This window comes from Protomyctophum parallelum (assembly GCF_964188405.1).
Source record: "Protomyctophum parallelum genome assembly, chromosome: 2".
Classification (NCBI taxonomy): domain Eukaryota; kingdom Metazoa; phylum Chordata; class Actinopteri; order Myctophiformes; family Myctophidae; genus Protomyctophum; species Protomyctophum parallelum.
In genome coordinates, this window is record NC_139699.1 from 44,002,142 (window position 1) to 44,019,641 (window position 17,500).

The 17,500-nt window shown below is 47.0% G+C and overlaps 1 protein-coding gene across 1 annotated transcript in view; it reads right to left on the reverse strand.

Annotated features, from left to right (window-relative positions):
- ush2a (Usher syndrome 2A (autosomal recessive, mild)) overlaps nucleotides 1-17,500 on the reverse strand; it is a gene marked incomplete at both ends in the record, with an annotated part of 385,038 nt that overhangs the window by 17,453 nt on the left and 350,085 nt on the right. The window contains 8 exon segments of the mRNA XM_083759320.1: nucleotides 2,300-2,642; nucleotides 3,105-3,274; nucleotides 5,451-5,732; nucleotides 8,624-8,993; nucleotides 11,461-11,624; nucleotides 12,907-13,107; nucleotides 14,924-15,268; nucleotides 16,414-16,559. Of these exon segments, the coding sequence (XP_083615446.1) occupies nucleotides 2,300-2,642; nucleotides 3,105-3,274; nucleotides 5,451-5,732; nucleotides 8,624-8,993; nucleotides 11,461-11,624; nucleotides 12,907-13,107; nucleotides 14,924-15,268; nucleotides 16,414-16,559 (2,021 nt within the window).

Below are 17,500 nucleotides of genomic sequence, written 5' to 3' on the forward strand. Positions count from 1 at the left end.
AGGGTGCGAAAGGGAGGATGTGGGACACAGACGGACGGAGGAAAGAGAGAGAGAGAGAGAGAGAGATGGAAGTTGTAGCTGACATCCCTGGGCTTCTGTTTTCAAGGAACCACAACCCTGCGAGTGCGAGTCAGTGAAAGCATGGAGCATACCGCTTCCAATAAAATATTTAGTTGTAAGTTAACGCAGAGAATAGGACCAGGATTACTGCATGTTTTTTTGTGAGGGTACTTACTATACCTACCCTATAGAGCGTCGCAGTCACGCCCCCTCGAGAGACCCGGAAAATAAATCCCCGTTCATTTTCCTCATAGACTTTTCAGAAAGTATTTATTTAAAGACGTTTACGCCGCGGGACAAAGCTAACTCTTCTCGTGACAAATCATAACAAACACAATTTTTCGGGCCAAACAAAGAAAAAAACGGCAGGTTACAATACTTTTGTTGTTTTTCTTCTTTGTAATTATTTGTTTGGTCCAAAATATTGTGTGTGTTGTCATGATTTGTCACGACAAGAGTTGGCTTCGTACGACGCTTGAAAGGTCTTTAAATTAGTTTTGAAATGTCTATGGGAAAAATGCATTGGGATTAATTTCCTGGGCCTGGTGTCGTCATGAAAGGGGGCGAGACTGTGACGCTCTATAGGGGACACGGGGAGAACATGCCAACCCCACCCAGAGTATGCACTGACTAAAGCCAACTGACTAAATGGAGCATTCAGCGAAAATAGGCGAATGTTCAGCAAAAACGGCCAATCCACATGCAGTATAGAGCTTATATAGTTCTGGGATTTTCATCAAAGTAATTTAAGTGGCAAAATGAACACTCAATTACAATTTTACAGTGTATACTCGACCAAAAATAACACACACTCATCCGATAACACGCGCAACCCCCCATCCATCCTCGGCCTCAGCCTACCCATAATAACCACTAGACCCCTAGATTCTAGCAACCTTCTATAGGGCCTAGAAGGTTGCTATAGCATCAACGCGCTGCTGTGCGCTAGTAGATCGGCTATTTCTGGTGACGAGATTTGGTCTTGAGGGGAAAAACATCACACCTGTGTGAAGTGAGGGGCGCTCTTATCATCGTACATAATCCATTCATTGTCAATGGGAATGTAATGTTTGTGTAGGACACTATAGCACTACACTAGCTGAATATAGGAGGGGCTAGCGCCTCTCAAACATAGCCACTAACCATGAAGTAGCCTATACAGTCGCAACTCATGGTCCGTTCAGAGTTTAAGTGGCTCAAACATAGCTGAACACATGCACATCTGTCAAGTGCATGAGTAGGTTTATAACATTAGAACACAAACACACCATTACTCCCCCCCCCCCCGCCCCACCCTCCTCAGGGGACACACAGCAGCAGGAGCCATTAAAAGGTCTTTCCAATACAAGCTCAGTTACCAAGGGGGCTAACAGCTAATTTGATTGGCTGGCCTGTAATCAGGAAGCAAGGTGCTCTGAGGGGCCAGTGATTAATGGCTCTGTCGCCCGCCCGTCATTCGCCGTGGCCCCTCCTCCTTCCCTCCCCTCCTCCTGTCATAAATTAAGACCCTCGTAAATAAAGACGGCACAACAATCAGGCAAACTCAATCAATTACACGGGCCTCTCTGGCCTTGGCTGCTGGAGTCTGACAGGAGGGAATGCTAATGTTATTGTTGCTTCCAAAGGGCTAGTCTGTCAATTAGCACAACAACATGAATATGGACCCCTCTGATTACTCTACTTTGTATGTCGCCGTGTGTGCGTGTGTGTGTGTGTGTGTGTGTACGTGTGCACGTGTGCGTACTGTATGTGTAAGAAGAACATGATTTTCAGTAAGCATAAATGCATTTGCACGTGTGCGTGTGACTGAGTCAGCTATAGAGTATATAATGTGTACTCTAGCTGAGACATTTTGTGCGGGCGTGCGTGCATGTCTCCAGGCAGACTAACATTTGCATCACATCTCTTTCCTCAAATAGGGTTGGTTGTAAAAGCTGACCTCTGTTGTGCTCCACCAACACACTCCCCTAATAATAGCACACATTCACCACCACGTGCACGACTCACATTATTCACACATGTTGTTGACGTCCACATGCCAAGAAGAACACCTCATTAAGAATGCCTTGTAATGATCATATGAAGATACGGCACATAATGAGAGGTGACAGTCCAGTTAGTTAGCTTTACTCCAAGAACTTGACCCCATCAACAACAGAATGCACGTGCACACGCACACGTGCACACACACACACACGCACACGCACACGCACACGCACACACACACACACACACATACCTGGTACTGGTATGCGGTGTACGGCTGCAGTCCCTCGTCTCTGCAACTGGTGGAATCGTTCTTGCAGACGAGCACGGCGGCCGCCGGAACCTCCGCCCCGCGGCCGTTAGTTCCGGTCCGGTCCGGTCTGCGGTAGACCTCGTAGTGCAGGACTCTGCCGTTGGGCCGGGCCGGGGGCGACCAGGACAGCAGGAAGGTGGTCCGGAGGCCAGACCGGCCGTCGGCCCGCAGGTCCAGCAGTGGCAGCGCGAGGCCAGCGGGGGGCGCCTCCAGCGTGAGGACGGAAGACCAGTCACTGGAGGAGCAGCCCAGGTCCGTGCAGGCTTCGAGCCTCACCTCGTACCTGCACGCACGCACGCACGCACGCACGCACACACGCACGCACGCACGCACACGCACGCACGCACACACGCACGCACACACACAAGACAATGTATTAGACCGATTGCGCCTGCAATACAATCCAAGTATCTGCTATTTTCTGTCAACATATTGTGGTAGACAAGATTTCAGCAGGTGAGAGAAAAAACAGGGAGAGAGGAGAGACAATGTTGAGGAGGGCAATACATGGAAAGAAAGACAAACAAACAAACAAAATTACAGTAAATAGTATTTTATATAATAAAACTAAATGAAAAAGGTCAACATTATGCCCGTGTAAAAGTTGAACGTTGTGGGCGGGTGACTGACCTGTGGTAAGGCGGGTGACTGACCTGTGGTAAGGCGGGTGACTGACCTGTGGTAAGGCGGGTGACTGACCTGTGGTAAGGCGGGTGACTGACCTGTGGTAAGGCGGGTGACTGACCTGTGGTAAGGCGCCAGCCCCTGCAGTGTGGCGTGACGGCCAGAGAAGGCGCTGTGCTGCGGCGTGTAAACAGTGCTGGCGGTGGTGAGCTGGACGGGGTCTCGCTGGTACACCGTGTAGCTGATGATGTCTCCGTTGGGACGAGCCGGAGCGCTCCACTCCACTCTCACCTGCAACACACACACACACACACACACACACACACACACACACACACACACACACACACACACACACACACACACACACACACACACACACACACACACACACACACACACACACACACACCACATTTATTTCACTGACCATTCAGGACGACGGGAACCCCTTTTGGTGTTTTCTTATTTTTTTTCTTTTCTTTTTTATCCCACGATTTTTAACCCATTTTTCACCCCTGTGTCAATCATCTAATGTGATCCTGGACTCTACACACCCTCCGCCAACCTAGTCCCCATATATGGGGGACAAGGGGAGAGCAACGGACTTGAACTCATGCTTCCTTCATGCCTGAGTGTCCAAGTTGCTCCTTTACACCTGACAGGGGGGAGTTTTCCCTGGTTGGACGTAGCGTGTGGAAGGAACGCGTTATTCCAACCAGTTCCTTTCCCCTCCATCAGGCGCCCCGGCTGGCCAGGGGGAGGCAGTTTAGTGACCAGGATTACTGCATGTTTTTTGTGAGGGTACCTACCCTAGGGGACACGGGGAGAACATGCAAACTCCACACAGAAAGGCCCTTTCGCCTTTTCGCCCTTTTGGTGTTTTCATTATGAAAAATGAAAAAAAGCAGATCTACAAGCTGTAGCGTGTAGATCTGCTATTTTTTCAAAACGAGAAGGACAGTGAGTGAGAACCGCACACACTGCAGACGATAGATGCGCTCCTCTCAGGCTCCTGGCTGGTAGTCTACTACTGGTCCACCCTCAGGCTCCTGGCTGGTAGCCTACTACTGGTCCACCCTCAGGCTCCTGGCTGGTAGTCTACTACTGGTCCACCCTCAGGCTCCTGGCTGGTAGCCTACTACTGGTCCACCCTCAGGCTCCTGGCTGGTAGTCTACTACTGGTCCACCCTCAGGCTCCTGGCTGGTAGTCTACTACTGGTCCACCCTCAGGCTCCTGGCTGGTAGTCTACTACTGGTCCACCCTCAGGCTCCTGGCTGGTAGCCTACTACTGGTCCACCCTCAGGCTCCTGGCTGGTAGTCTACTACTGGTCCACCCTCAGGCTCCTGGCTGGTAGTCTACTACTGGTCCACCCTCAGGCTACTGGCTGGTAGTCTACTACTGGTCCACCATCAGGCTCCTGGCTGGTAGTCTACTACTGGTCCACCCTCAGGCTCCTGGCTGGTAGCCTACTACTGGTCCACCCTCAGGCTACTGGCTGGTAGTCTACTACTGGTCCACCATCAGGCTCCTGGCTGGTAGTCTACTACTGGTCCACCCTCAGGCTCCTGGCTGGTAGCCTACTACTGGTCCACCCTCAGGCTCCTGGCTGGTAGCCAACTACTGGTCCACCCTCAGGCTCCTGGCTGGTAGCCAACTACTGGTCCACCCTCAGGCTCCTGGCTGGTAGCCAACTACTGGTCCACCCTCAGGCTCCTGGCTGGTAGCCAACTACTGGTCCACCCTCAGGCTCCTGGCTGGTAGCCTTCTACTGGTCCACCATCAGGCTCCTGGCTGGTAGTCTACTACTGGTCCACCATCAGGCTCCTGGCTGGTAGTCTACTACTGGTCCACCATCAGGCTCCTGGCTGGTAGTCTACTACTGGTCCACCATCAGGCTCCTGGCTGGTAGTCTACTACTGGTCCACCCTCAGGCTCCTGGCTGGTAGCCAACTACTGGTCCACCCTCAGGCTCCTGGCTGGTAGTCTACTACTGGTCCACCCTCAGGCTCCTGGCTGGTAGCCTACTACTGGTCCACCATCAGGCTCCTGGCTGGTAGCCAACTACTGGTCCACCCTCAGGCTCCTGGCTGGTAGCCTACTACTAGTCCACCCTCAGGCTACTGGCTGGTAGCCTACTACTGGTCCAGTGTCCACCACCATGCAGCAGCAATTAAACTCTGTCTGCGCTCGGCCAAACCACTCAAACGCTAATCTAAAGGCTGAGCAGACAGACACGCTATCGCTATGCTTTTTGTTGACGACATGTCAACAAGACGAGTGACGTCATGCATGCGCCTGCGACACTGTAAAATGCCCCCCCTTTCGGATTAAAATATGAACTATTTTTAAAGTGAATGAGATGTCGCATGTGTTTTACATTTTAAATGTTAGTTATAGAGTATAATATAATATAAGTCTTCCTTTTAAGAGTGAATAGACTAGTAATAATAATAGTGAATGACCTGGTCTGGTGCAACAGCCTGCAGTGTGGGCGGCGTGACACCGGAGGGTGCCGAAGGGTTGGTCTTGGCCGCGGAGGCGGGGCTGTCCACCGCTCCTCGGCTGTTATTGGCCCTGACCACGTAGCTGTACGCCACGTTGGGCGACAACAGGAAGTCGTGGTAGTGGGACTCTGTGCCCACGTAGATGAGCGCTCCGTCCCGGCGAACCTCGTACCCCGTGATGACGCCGTTGGGCCTCTCTGGACGCGTCCAGCTGACCTCCACAGACTCTGGACCTGTGACCTATGGAGATGAAAGGCTCAAGGTTCAAATCAAAATTCGGCCCGGGAATTTGACCCAGACTGCATGGCCCACCACAACCAGCGCGCAGATACTCTACTGACTTTTCGGGTCGAGGCCCACACACACCACCACATTTACAGTACAACATAAATGACACACAACCAAAAGACAACTAATTTTACATTTGGCCCAGACCGGCCCACCAGAGGGTCGGCCCACCGGGCCTATGCCTGGTACGTCCTGTGGCCAGTCTACTCTGGCTCGAGTATTATTAAAAAGCACAAATTACCAAGTGCATTTTCAGAAGGCGACACGCTGAAAACTTTGTAGATCTGCCGTTTAGGTCAATTCATAATATTATTGTACGTTCTTGTCCTAAGAGTCTTTTCCGAGAAATGTATAGTGGAGGCAAAAAGTATGACAAAACGTAGGGAAATAAATCACACCCGTGTGAAGTGAGGGGCGCTACTATATCAAAGTCTAACTCATGTTGATTAGGTGATGTAATGGTGATGTAAAACAAACACAAACATTAAACGCCATTAACAATAAAGAGACAATACAGTATGACGTAATGAGGCACATTATGACGTACATTTTCCCTTCATTGTCAATGGCGTTTACAAAACAAACATTGAACTAAAGACAAACATTAACCCTGTATATAGGAGGGGCTAGCGCCCCTCAAAAAAAGAAAAAGAAAAACTAACACTAAAAACAAATACTTGGGCCCAGGCCGTAGCGTAACGGTCTGGGCACCGGACTGGTGATCCAGTCGCGGTGTGCCGCGGGTTCGACTCCCGGACCCGACACGGCCTTTACCGCATGTCATCCCCCCATCTCTCTCCCGTTTCCTGTCAGCCTACTTTCTATCCCTTAAAAAATCAATAAAGGCGTAAGCCGCAAAAAAATATCTTAAAAAAAAAAACAAAAAAAAAAAATACTTGGCCCCAAAATGTACTTACTGTAGGTACAGTACTCAAGTTCCAAAACTGCTTTTTAATCAACTCAAAGACTGGAACAAGTCATTCGTTGTCTTTGTCCAGAGAGGACAGCAGGATGTCTGTCCACCGGGAGAACGACTGAACCCCATTCTGCTTTATGCTAACAGAACGGCATGACTGCAGTGAATACCAATTCACAACTGTAATTACCCAACCCTGCATAGCGACAACAGAGAGAGAGAGAGTGTGTGTGTGTGTGTGTGTGTGTGTGTGTGTGCGCTCGTGCGTGCGTGTGTGTGTGTGTGTGTGTGTGCGTGTGCGTGTGTGCGCACGAGCGCATGTGTGGTTATTGATGTGTATGAGGCCAGTGGAAAAATTAATATTTTTTTAAAGATACAGTATAAGGACCACCACTTACTTAAAATAACTGTCAGGCTCACTGTTAAATACGATGTCTGATGGTGAAAAGCAGCGAGGATACTCCGGTGATAATTAATTATAATATATAAGAGCTCCCCTTGTAAAATGGTGCATTTATATAGCACGTTTATCCAAGGTAGCCTGGTTAATAAACCAGACCGAATCAGCCGTTGGCAAAAATAAATTGCCTGCCGGCGGATTACGGTCTGGAGAGGCTCAATTGTACGCCCATTTCCTACACCAGAGAAATGGGGCGGCCAATCGGGACACGGTATGCAATATGGGCGGGCTTTGGTACAGTGACTTTCAATGCTTCAGACCTTTGACTGACAGTAGCTCTGACCAATTGCGTCAAAGAGAAAATGTTTCAACCCGCCCCCCTGGAAATGAAATCCAAGCTGAGCCTCCCCAGACTAATATCCTGCGGTCCGTGCGATATTAGTCTGGTTTATTAACCAGGCTATATCCAAGGTGCTTTACATAGAATGTGCATCACATTCACCCATTCACACACACATCCACACACCGATGGCGGCGGAAAACATGCAAGGCACCAACTAGCACATCAGGAGTTCAGAGTTCCAGAATCTTGCTCAAGGCCACTTCGACACTAACTCTGGGGGAGTCCGGGTTCAAACTGGCAACCTTGCGGTTGCCATCCGGCCACTCTACCCCCGAACCACCGCCGCTCCTTGTGGGAGAGAAATAAAGACTACTGCCCTGTGTCAACACTACAGACTCCATCAGGAAACAAACTAAAGACTACTGCCCTGTGTCAACACTACAGACTCCATCAGGAAACAAGTGTCTCTCACGTATGTCTCACATGATATCGTTCAGATATAGGAGATTTTGGGCTCTCCCTGCAGGGGGTTTATTTTTAACTTTTTTTTTTTTTAGGGGACGACAACAAGGATTACAGGTGGTATAATTATAGCCTATGATATCTGGGTGCACATCTGTGAGAACTCAACGGCTAAGTTATAGAATATAAACAACTAAATATGCAAGACAAGTAGACCTATTGGAGCATACAATTGACAAAGAATATATGTCAATTGTAAAATTGCCTATGCGTTCAGCAATAAACGTCTAACATTGAAAGTATCTCCAATTGTATCTGGGGACAACGATGTATTGTTTATTGAAAATCACACCCATGTGAAGTGACCCGCAAATCTGTGTGGGGGTCCCCGGGGGGTCCCCGGGGGTCCCAGAGTCCAGACCCCCAGGAACGTGCCCAGGCTGGGCTGGGCTGTACTGTACTGTACTGTACTGCACTGCACTGCACTGCACTGTACTGTACTGTACTGTACTGTACTGTACTGTACTGTACTGTACTGTACTGTACTGTACTGTACCACCCGAAATCATCATATATACAGTTAATATATGTGTGTGTGACGTATAGTCTAATCATATTTGAGGTCCTGAAATGAGTCCCCCTCCCCCCGTCTCTCCTGTGAGAAACACTGATAGTGTAACTATAGACAGACAAAGGTAAAAAGCTTTAAACCAATCATATACCTTGAGAGTCGGAGCCATCAGACCAGTGGGCGGGGCCTCGTCAGTCACCGTGGAGGCTGCGGCGCTGGGGGTACACCCCCCGCTGTTACAAGCCAATAGGACGAGTTCATACCGCGTGTGAGGGAGGAGCTCGGAGAGCGTGACGGACAGGTCCCTCCCGCGGTACACCTCCTCCTCGTCGACCCGGAGCACGTACTCGGTCACCTCCCCGTTCTCCGTCAGCGGTACGCTCCAGGAGGCCTGGATGCTGTGGGCGGAGGCCACGCTCAGAGAGGGAGGGTCCACGGTGACGGGGGGGGCCTCCAGGGTGGTGATGTTTGCGTGCGGGCTGGTGACGCACCCTTCGGACGTACAGGCCACGACGGCATACCTGCAACACGGAACACACAGCGTTGAACGTCGTTCATTAGAGAACGAGACACATAGGGGGGGCTATTTTGCGCATCTTTAACCCATTTTGGACGGGAACCCATTTTGGTGTTAGCATCATGTTATGCTTTAGCTATTGAAAAATAGCAGATCTACAAGCTACGGTCAGGATGTAGAAGACATTTTTCTCAGGTCAAAATGGGTTAACTCCTTCAGTGCCACCTGGTGGTCACCAGTTTAGGCTCTGAGTGCCAATTCTCCCATTATAAAAAAGAGAGGGCGTTTTAAAAAGAAGTGTAAAAAAAATATATAGTAATTTTTTTTACGTCTTGTCAGGATTGGCACCCATTGCAAAGACGTCTAGAAAACGGGATTACGGTTTTGGCACTTAAACAGTATACCAGGACTCATGTCTTCATTTAAAGGGACATTTCAACGCTGGAAGAAACTGCAGACAGTCAATGTTAATAGTATTTGTAGTAGATAACAGTAGCACTAATTGAAATTTGCACCCTATATGGCCAGAAAAAGAATGTAGTCTGTGTGTTTGAATAGGGTTTGACTGGATTGCTGAATTCCTACAATGCCCATTATGCTTCAGTGCACTTCCCCTCCTTGTGGAGAGCGGGGCAGGCTGCATGGAGGTGTGACTTTGTAGTCCATATTACACACATAAAAACCAAAAGATAGTGTTTTTTGTGTCCTAAACATCATTAAAACTAGAAAATGCTCTTCCGGGCACAGGTCTCCACCAGGAGGATAGAAGTGTGTGTGATGTTTGGCAACATGTTTAGGAGGATTTTCTTCATTTTGTTGAGGAAATGCAGATCCAGATCACTCATAGCATCTCTGATGATAGAATTCTGGATGAGCAGGACATGTGCAGCATTTTGTACAAAACGGGCTACTCCTGAAAACTTTGGTTGTCAGTGTAGAATCTGAGAAATCCAACAGACTCGTCTTGATCACATGACTACAGAGATCATGTGTACCGATTTGCGTGAGATTAGGATTAAATCTGTGCGACTAACATAAACAATGTGTTTTCTAGAAATCGGCCTCATGGTGGCGCTATAATCGGCAGATGTGGAGGGATGCAGGGAAAATGCTTTTCCATGGCCTCTAGGGAGTGCGCATACATAAGTTATATACAGATCGATGGAGTTATAGGTAAAACAGGAATTGCCCTGTTATAGCGCCACCATGAGGCTGATTTGGAAAAAAATGAGTGGTATGTCATCCTCGGCCTAGTGGAAATGTGCGTGCATAATTTCACAAAAATTGCACACTGCGTTTGTGATTTGTAGCATTTTGTTCGAAACGGAAGATGGGAAATGGTGCCGTTCCGTGTTGATCACATGACTATGGAGATAGTGTATACCGAATTGTGTGATGTATGGATAAAATGTGTACGAGTAATCTACAGACATGTGTTTTGCCTAAATCGGCCTCATGGTGGCGCTATAACAGGCCGTTGAGGAATATTTGGGGCAGAGGTTCGTCGTTGGCATCCAGGGAGTGTGTGTGCAAAGTTTGGCATGGATCGGGCCAACGGTGCCAGAGATTTGGCAGAGTGCAAAACATACTCTCCCCCCATGCCTTCGGCCTGGTGGAGACAATAAGCTCTGGTTGCAAAAGGGGTGAAGTGGCCCTTTAAGACATGGAGGCGTGGCCAATGCTGTTTCATTATGTTGAGGATGGTATAGTCACACCAGGGCACCATGACTAATTCAGGGCTGTTTACTTTCTTACCGTAAGTTAAGCCATAAAACGTGGTAATAGGGCCCTCAGGAACCATTCATGGTGTTGCTGGTGTACAGGTTGTGAAGGAGGCAGGGACGTGCATGGAGTGTTAGACACGCAGGGGCTGAAATTCTGTAAGAGGGCACTTTTGGAAGAAAATAGCCGATCTACAAGCTCTCAACGCGTCGCGCTGCGACACATTGAGAGCTTGTAGATCGGCGATTTTCCGGGCGCGACCCCCGCACTCATTCGCTACTGGAGATGCGGCGATGACATGGATTTCTAAACAAATTCTTTCAACGCAAAATGCTGAGTTCAAGATCAGGAGAGTTCAGGAAAAAAGCAATTATCGGGTTTATGGGCATGGCAAGGAGAGGAGGGCATTTGCATTTCTTTCACCAGTAAATGCTGCATTCATGGTCTGGAGAGGGCAGTTGTTTTACAGACGGGTTAAAGGGCAGGGGCCGAAGCCCCCTTTGATGTCTATGTGTGCACGGGTGAAAGTGGCTTTCAGTTCTCGCATGAAATGGTTGGAGAACCACTGATACAGAAACAGAGGTTTATCAGAAAACCGCCGTGATTTCGAAGACATTAAAGAATCGTCCTCAGGTCTAAATGAACCATAATTCAAATTTTCTTTACGAGGCAATTTATCATCCCCCCCCCCCCCCCGAGGCATTCATTATACATTCAGTGTGATCCACCCTAACCCACAGAATAAACACCTGTACTCTGTGAACGGCAGCAGGTCCTGGTCCGTGTAGTGGAGGACCGCCGGGTCGAAGCTGAAGGAGAAGCTGACGTTGTCCCGGTGGATCCGGTAGGACAGCAGAACCCCGTTGCTCTCCAGCGGTGCGGTCCACGAGACCTGCAGCTCCCCGGGACGCCCCTGCATGCGTGGAGGAGGTGGTGGTGGTGGTGTTTTTCACAGCACAATTTGAGTTAGTTTATTATAGTCACGGTCTTTTGAACAGTTTTCATTTAGTTTTTAGTCACATTTCAGTCTAGTTTTTTTTTACTATAGTTAGGTAAAGTTACCGTAGCTTAAGTTGTGGCAAATCTGCAAAATAAATGCTTACCACTAGCTTTCTTCACAGATGTGTTCATAAAGGTGTCTACTATCACAGACAAATGTGTTCCAACCCAACTCCCTTGGGAAACTTTGTGACAGCTGCTGAAAGTTGGGGTACCATTATCAACCAATATAAGGCAAAACATTCCAAATTTCATTATACTTTAAGTAGCATGTGACATGTCAAACTAGGGGGTTTTCATGATGCCGAATCCATTCCAAGCATGAGTTTTGCACGAAAATACTCCATGGGCTAAATTTGGCCATAGCCACTTGCCTTAATGTGCCCAAATGTGCTGACCTCATCACATTTGTGATGACGGCTAGGGCATTTTTAGGTAAAGGAGTGTTTTTGTGAAAAACTAATGCTTGCAATGGATTCAGCATCATGAAAACCCCCTAGTTTGACATGTCACATGCTACTTAAAGTATAATGAAATTTGGAAGTTTTTGCCTGGTTGATAATGGTACCCCAACTTTCAGCAGCTGTCACAAAGTTTCCCAAGGGAGTTGGGTTGGAACACATTTTTCTGTGATAGTAGACACCTTTATGAACACATCTGTGAAGAAAGCATCTTTTTTGTTGCAGATTTGCCACAACTTAAGCTAACTTTACCTAAGCAGCAGACTGCAGACACTTTTTATTTTTATTTTATGTCCACCATAATGCAACGTTTCGGTCTTTTGACCTTCCTCATGGCATCAACCTTAATTGAACCAGCAAGTGTCAGTGTGCGGGTCTCTCTCCTAGTCCTAAAATACTGAAATGTATTTTGACGACTTGGTGGCATCGTCATTTATCATTTTACACTTGCTTTAACAAGCTTGATTTTACAAGCTTATACATCTTGTAGATCTGCTATTTTCAGCATGCAACCAAGCATGAAATTATTCGTTCTTTTAGGTCTACTGGATCTCTTCTCCACTAGTCCCTCGCTAACATTTTGTCACTAGTTTTTACTTGTTGACGAAAATCGTCAATATATTTAGTAATAGTTTTAGTCATCACGTTTTTTATTTCGTTTTCCTCAGTGTAAAACGGTATAGTCGATGGACATTCTTTTCGTCACGGTTTCGGTCGACAAAATCAACACTCTACCTGGAGGTGGGCGAGTGTAGGGGCGGAGAGGCCGCGGGGGGGGCCCTGTTTGGTGGTCACGGTGACCCAGGGACTGAGGGCGTGGCCGGCGGGGTTGTGGACGCGGACGCTGAACTGGTACTGTGTCCACGGCCTCAGGCCCGTCACCGTGTAGGAGAACCGGTCGGCGTCCTCCTGGGGAGAGCTCTCTCTGAACAGAACCTGCATGGTGGACACAAACCAAACCGCACTCATGGAATTCATGGATTTGTTTCATATTTGTTGCCCGGGGGCCAAATCAAATCAAGTGAATGAATTATCTTTGGCCCACGGGATGATATTTAATTAGTATTAGAACTGGCCCTCTGGTATATTGCACGGACCACCACAATACTACAAGTCCCACAATGCACTGCGAGTGCATTGTCACGTATCGAGGGCCCGCAAGCGCAAGCATGCGTCTTCTCTTCACTATTGATCAGCAGTGAAAGTATATCACTTGTGGTCAACTTTCAGCTACCCTTCTCCCCAAAAATGGCCTGTGTGTTGTAACACAGTCCGGCCCTCGACTTGTACCAATTTCTTTATTTTGGCCCACTGTGTATTTGAGTTTGACATCCCTGCTATAAGCCAATACATTGATGACTGGGTTCCCTATGGAGACACAAAGGAGACTCTTTGTGCCTCCATTGGGGAACCACTGCTTCTAATCAATAGGATAAAGAAAAGTCAGATTATCAATTTTATCAATCAAGGTGACCTTTCAGGAAAATTGGTTAAAAAAACAAAACATGTACATGTACATGATGTACAACTTACACCCCCCGGACAGGACGCTATAGTATAATGTCACTGGGACGTGACATATAGCCAACCTTTGATGCTGAGTGCCAAGCAGGGAGGCATTGAGCACCGTTCTGATAGTCTTTAGTATGAATGAACCAGGTCCTCCCCGTCTCAGCTATCCCTGTAAGCCCCATCCATGCCTTTTAGCAACATTTATATTTTAATGAATTACTTAATAAAATAAAACAAATCTGTTTCTTGTTTTTGTTTAGTCTTTGCAATGCCATTGGTCATGATATTTGCATTTAAATACCCCCCACAGAGGCAGAAATTCACACAAATTCAAAATGGACTTTGAACTATTCTTAAGTAAAGAAAAAAAAAGTAAAAAAAAGTAAAATGCCTGTAATATATATATTTTTGTGATCATTAGTGTCTAGAACATGTTTTATTTATTATTGTGAAAGATATCCCCCAAATGTAAATTATTAATTTATTAATATTATTTTAGGGAAACTTTGACAGGAAAAGACTCGCTCACCGTATAGAAAAAGAAGTAAAACTCCTTAGACTGAGACTTAGAAATATATTTATTATTTTATTTTATCATGCTCTTGTGGTGCTCTGTGCTCATGGTGCAATTAAAAAGCAAACGTTTCGGTCCTCAGACCTTCGTCAGTGCTCTATTTATTTCTATATTATTTTAATAATTATTATACATGTGCATACATTTTGCATAAAACTTTTTTTTTTTTTTTACAAACCTTTCTCTGCAAAGTACTAGTACAAAGTGAAAGTAGTGGTAAGGTTGAAATCTCTTTTTTGCAAGTAGAAATATATCTGGGTCTTAAGGCCATTCTGAGCTATAATTGTAAGTTATAGCTATAATCTGAGTTATAATTGACTTTTACAATTTAGGCATTTAGCAGACGCTCTTAATCCAGAGCGATTTACATTAAGCAAGAACAAAAAGCATGGCAATACATCACTTACATACAAAGCAGTTATCATGAAACATGCCTAAGCTAAGAACGTAACAGTGGAATATCTATATATATGAAACTATACAAACTATTCACTATACTATACTTTGCTATATACATACAGTGGGGTTCCCTTCGTCCTATGAAGTGCTATGACTACATACAGTGCAATTCTAGTGCTGTCTACATAACATGCGTCTGTATCAAATGCTATCTAAGTCTACAAAAATAATACAGTTACACTATACTTATAGTTTAGTTTGACCAACCTTCCCTTTGTCCAGGTCGTTTTCATTACTCCGCCCCCTCCCCTGCACTTCCTCCAGACTCCGCCCCAGCAACGAATACTCTCCTATTGGCCCGTTGGGCTGGGAGGGCGGGCCCCAGGCCAGTGACACCCGGTCCGGGCCAATGGAGAGGGGCATGGGAGGGGGCTGCGCGGTGGGGGGCGCGGCGGCCGTGGCGGCGAGCTGGGGAGGGGTGCGTGTGCAGCCGGCCGCGGTGCACGCCTCCAGGAGGAGGGAGTAGACGGTCCACGGCTCCAAGCGGCGGAACAGGAAGTGGCGAGACAGACCGCTGAACTCCGGGTTTCCCTCGCTGTACACGTTGTACACCTGCACGTCGGACAGGGAACGTTAAGCTGTCAAAATGTGCTGAACCCAAAATGCAAAGTCACGACTCACAACCAGCGGAATAGTGTTCAAACACTTATTTATTAATTAAATGCAGAACAAGGGCAAGCTAACAAAAATGGCAGAGGATAAGCAATCCCAAAAATGCACACACAAAAATAGGTACGGTCAAATTACCAGAGGTATTCAAGGCAGGGTCCAGAGGAACAGAGACACAGGCAAGAGCTCCAGGGTAGACAACATAACAACAACGTATGAACTGACAACGTGTGAGTGCAATGAGTCCAGTTATATAGGGGGCAGGCTGATTGTCGAAGTGTTCACAGGTGGGATGACGAGGGGGTTGGTGAGTGAACTGACTGTGTGAGTGGAAGGGAAAGTGGGAGTGGCCAGGTCTGGCATGGTCTGTGGAGAGACAGTCCCTAACAGGGAATGAACGGTTCAACAGAAGGAAAAGGGAGAGAGAAGCTCACTCCGTGAAAAGAGGAGTTAACGGGCAATTATGGTCACTAGATTTGCCTGTAAACCTCAAGTTTAGCGGGCATATACACAGTAATGTACAATAATATACAGGTTTGATGGTACAATTCGGGAGTTTTACCGGAGTTTGTTGGAAAGTTTAACAGGAGTTTCCTGTAATATATACACATGCGTATTCCATGCTTTTCACACTCGCTCACTCCAGCATGCCGGTGTTATGAGGAAATTGGTGACCTGCTGAAACATGTGACCATCTTGTGGACCTCACGTTAACTTACATGGAGGTCTTTAAATACGCGTGGCCTAAATACCACTATAGGTTGAACACGACTAATGAAACGATTTATACATTCGGACACCGACATTACAGTATGTGATTGTCTACTCTATACACGATTGTCACATATTTCCGCAGGTCAGCAATTTCACCGTAACACCACAATGCATGCTGGAGTGACCAAGTGTGGAGGGAGCGAGTGGCAGAGATTTTGGGTATAATTATTGGAATTTGTCAGTTCAAAATGAAGGCGTGCATGTATAGCAAATCCAGGGGTTCCCAAATGTTTTAGCTCGATTAGGAGTGTGTGGCTCCTGTGCGTGCGTGCCTGCGTGCGTGCGTGCGTGCGTGCGTGCGTGCGTCTACGTACAGTGACCAGTCCATTAGGAGTGTGCGGCTGCTCCCAGGTCAGCAGCAGAGCTCTGCCCTGTTCCCTCTGCTCCACAGTGAAGTTAGCCAGGCCTGCTGGGGGCGACTCCATGGTCCTAGTGACCACCCACGCACTGGAGACACTGCCTGCATAAGGGGGGGGGGGGGGGGTGTGTTGTTTTTATATCATAAGAATTTAGTCGACAAAATCTGCAGGTGATTTAGCTGACTGAAATGTATTTTGGCGGGCCTTGATACATGACTGTTTTAACATTTGCTGAAAATAGCCGATCTACAAGCTCACAACGCGTCGCAGCGCGACGCGTTGTGAACTTGTAGATCGGCTATTTTCAGCCTGCAACCAAGTGTAAAATTACTTATACTGGATCTCTTGTCCACTAGTCCCTTCCTAACATTTTATTCTAGTTTTTATTTGTTGACGAAATTGTATATATATTTAGTTTTAGTCATAGCTTACTTTTCATTTAGTTTCCATTTAGTTTCCGTCAGTGGAAAAAGGTAGTCGATGGACATTTTCCTTTTAGTTTTAGTCGACGAAAACAACACTGGTTCCAGACGAATCTGGTTGGCTCGTCGCCACTTCGGCCGTGATCAAGTCCTCCCAAAATTGAGAAGGGCAATATTAAATAATATGTGACCAAATTTGACTGAGGGACTGTCATTGGATTTTTTTAATTTTCGTTTCTTTGTATCGTATAAAAGCAGGGAATCATAGCTTCAAATTGACATATTGGTTGTTCAGTTTGACCCACCAGTTTTGGAGATATGGCTTGTAGAGTAATGTCTTGCAGAGAAACAGCGAGTTGAGAAAACAGTCTTGAAAGGTTCACTTCTGTGGACTCTCTAACAATACACCTGCCACATTTTTAAGCATTTATTTCATATTTACATGTCTATTTCAGCTCAGACATGCTCTAATATGTGAAGAGTCTGCCTGAGCTATTAACTCATTTTGGGGGAAGAAAATACGTTTTTCTCCTCTGGTGAAAAGCTGGAATTTGCGCGATGGCAGGCTCTGGTCACATTATGCATTGCAAAGGCAGATGAAGGCTGTTTTTTTTGGTGAG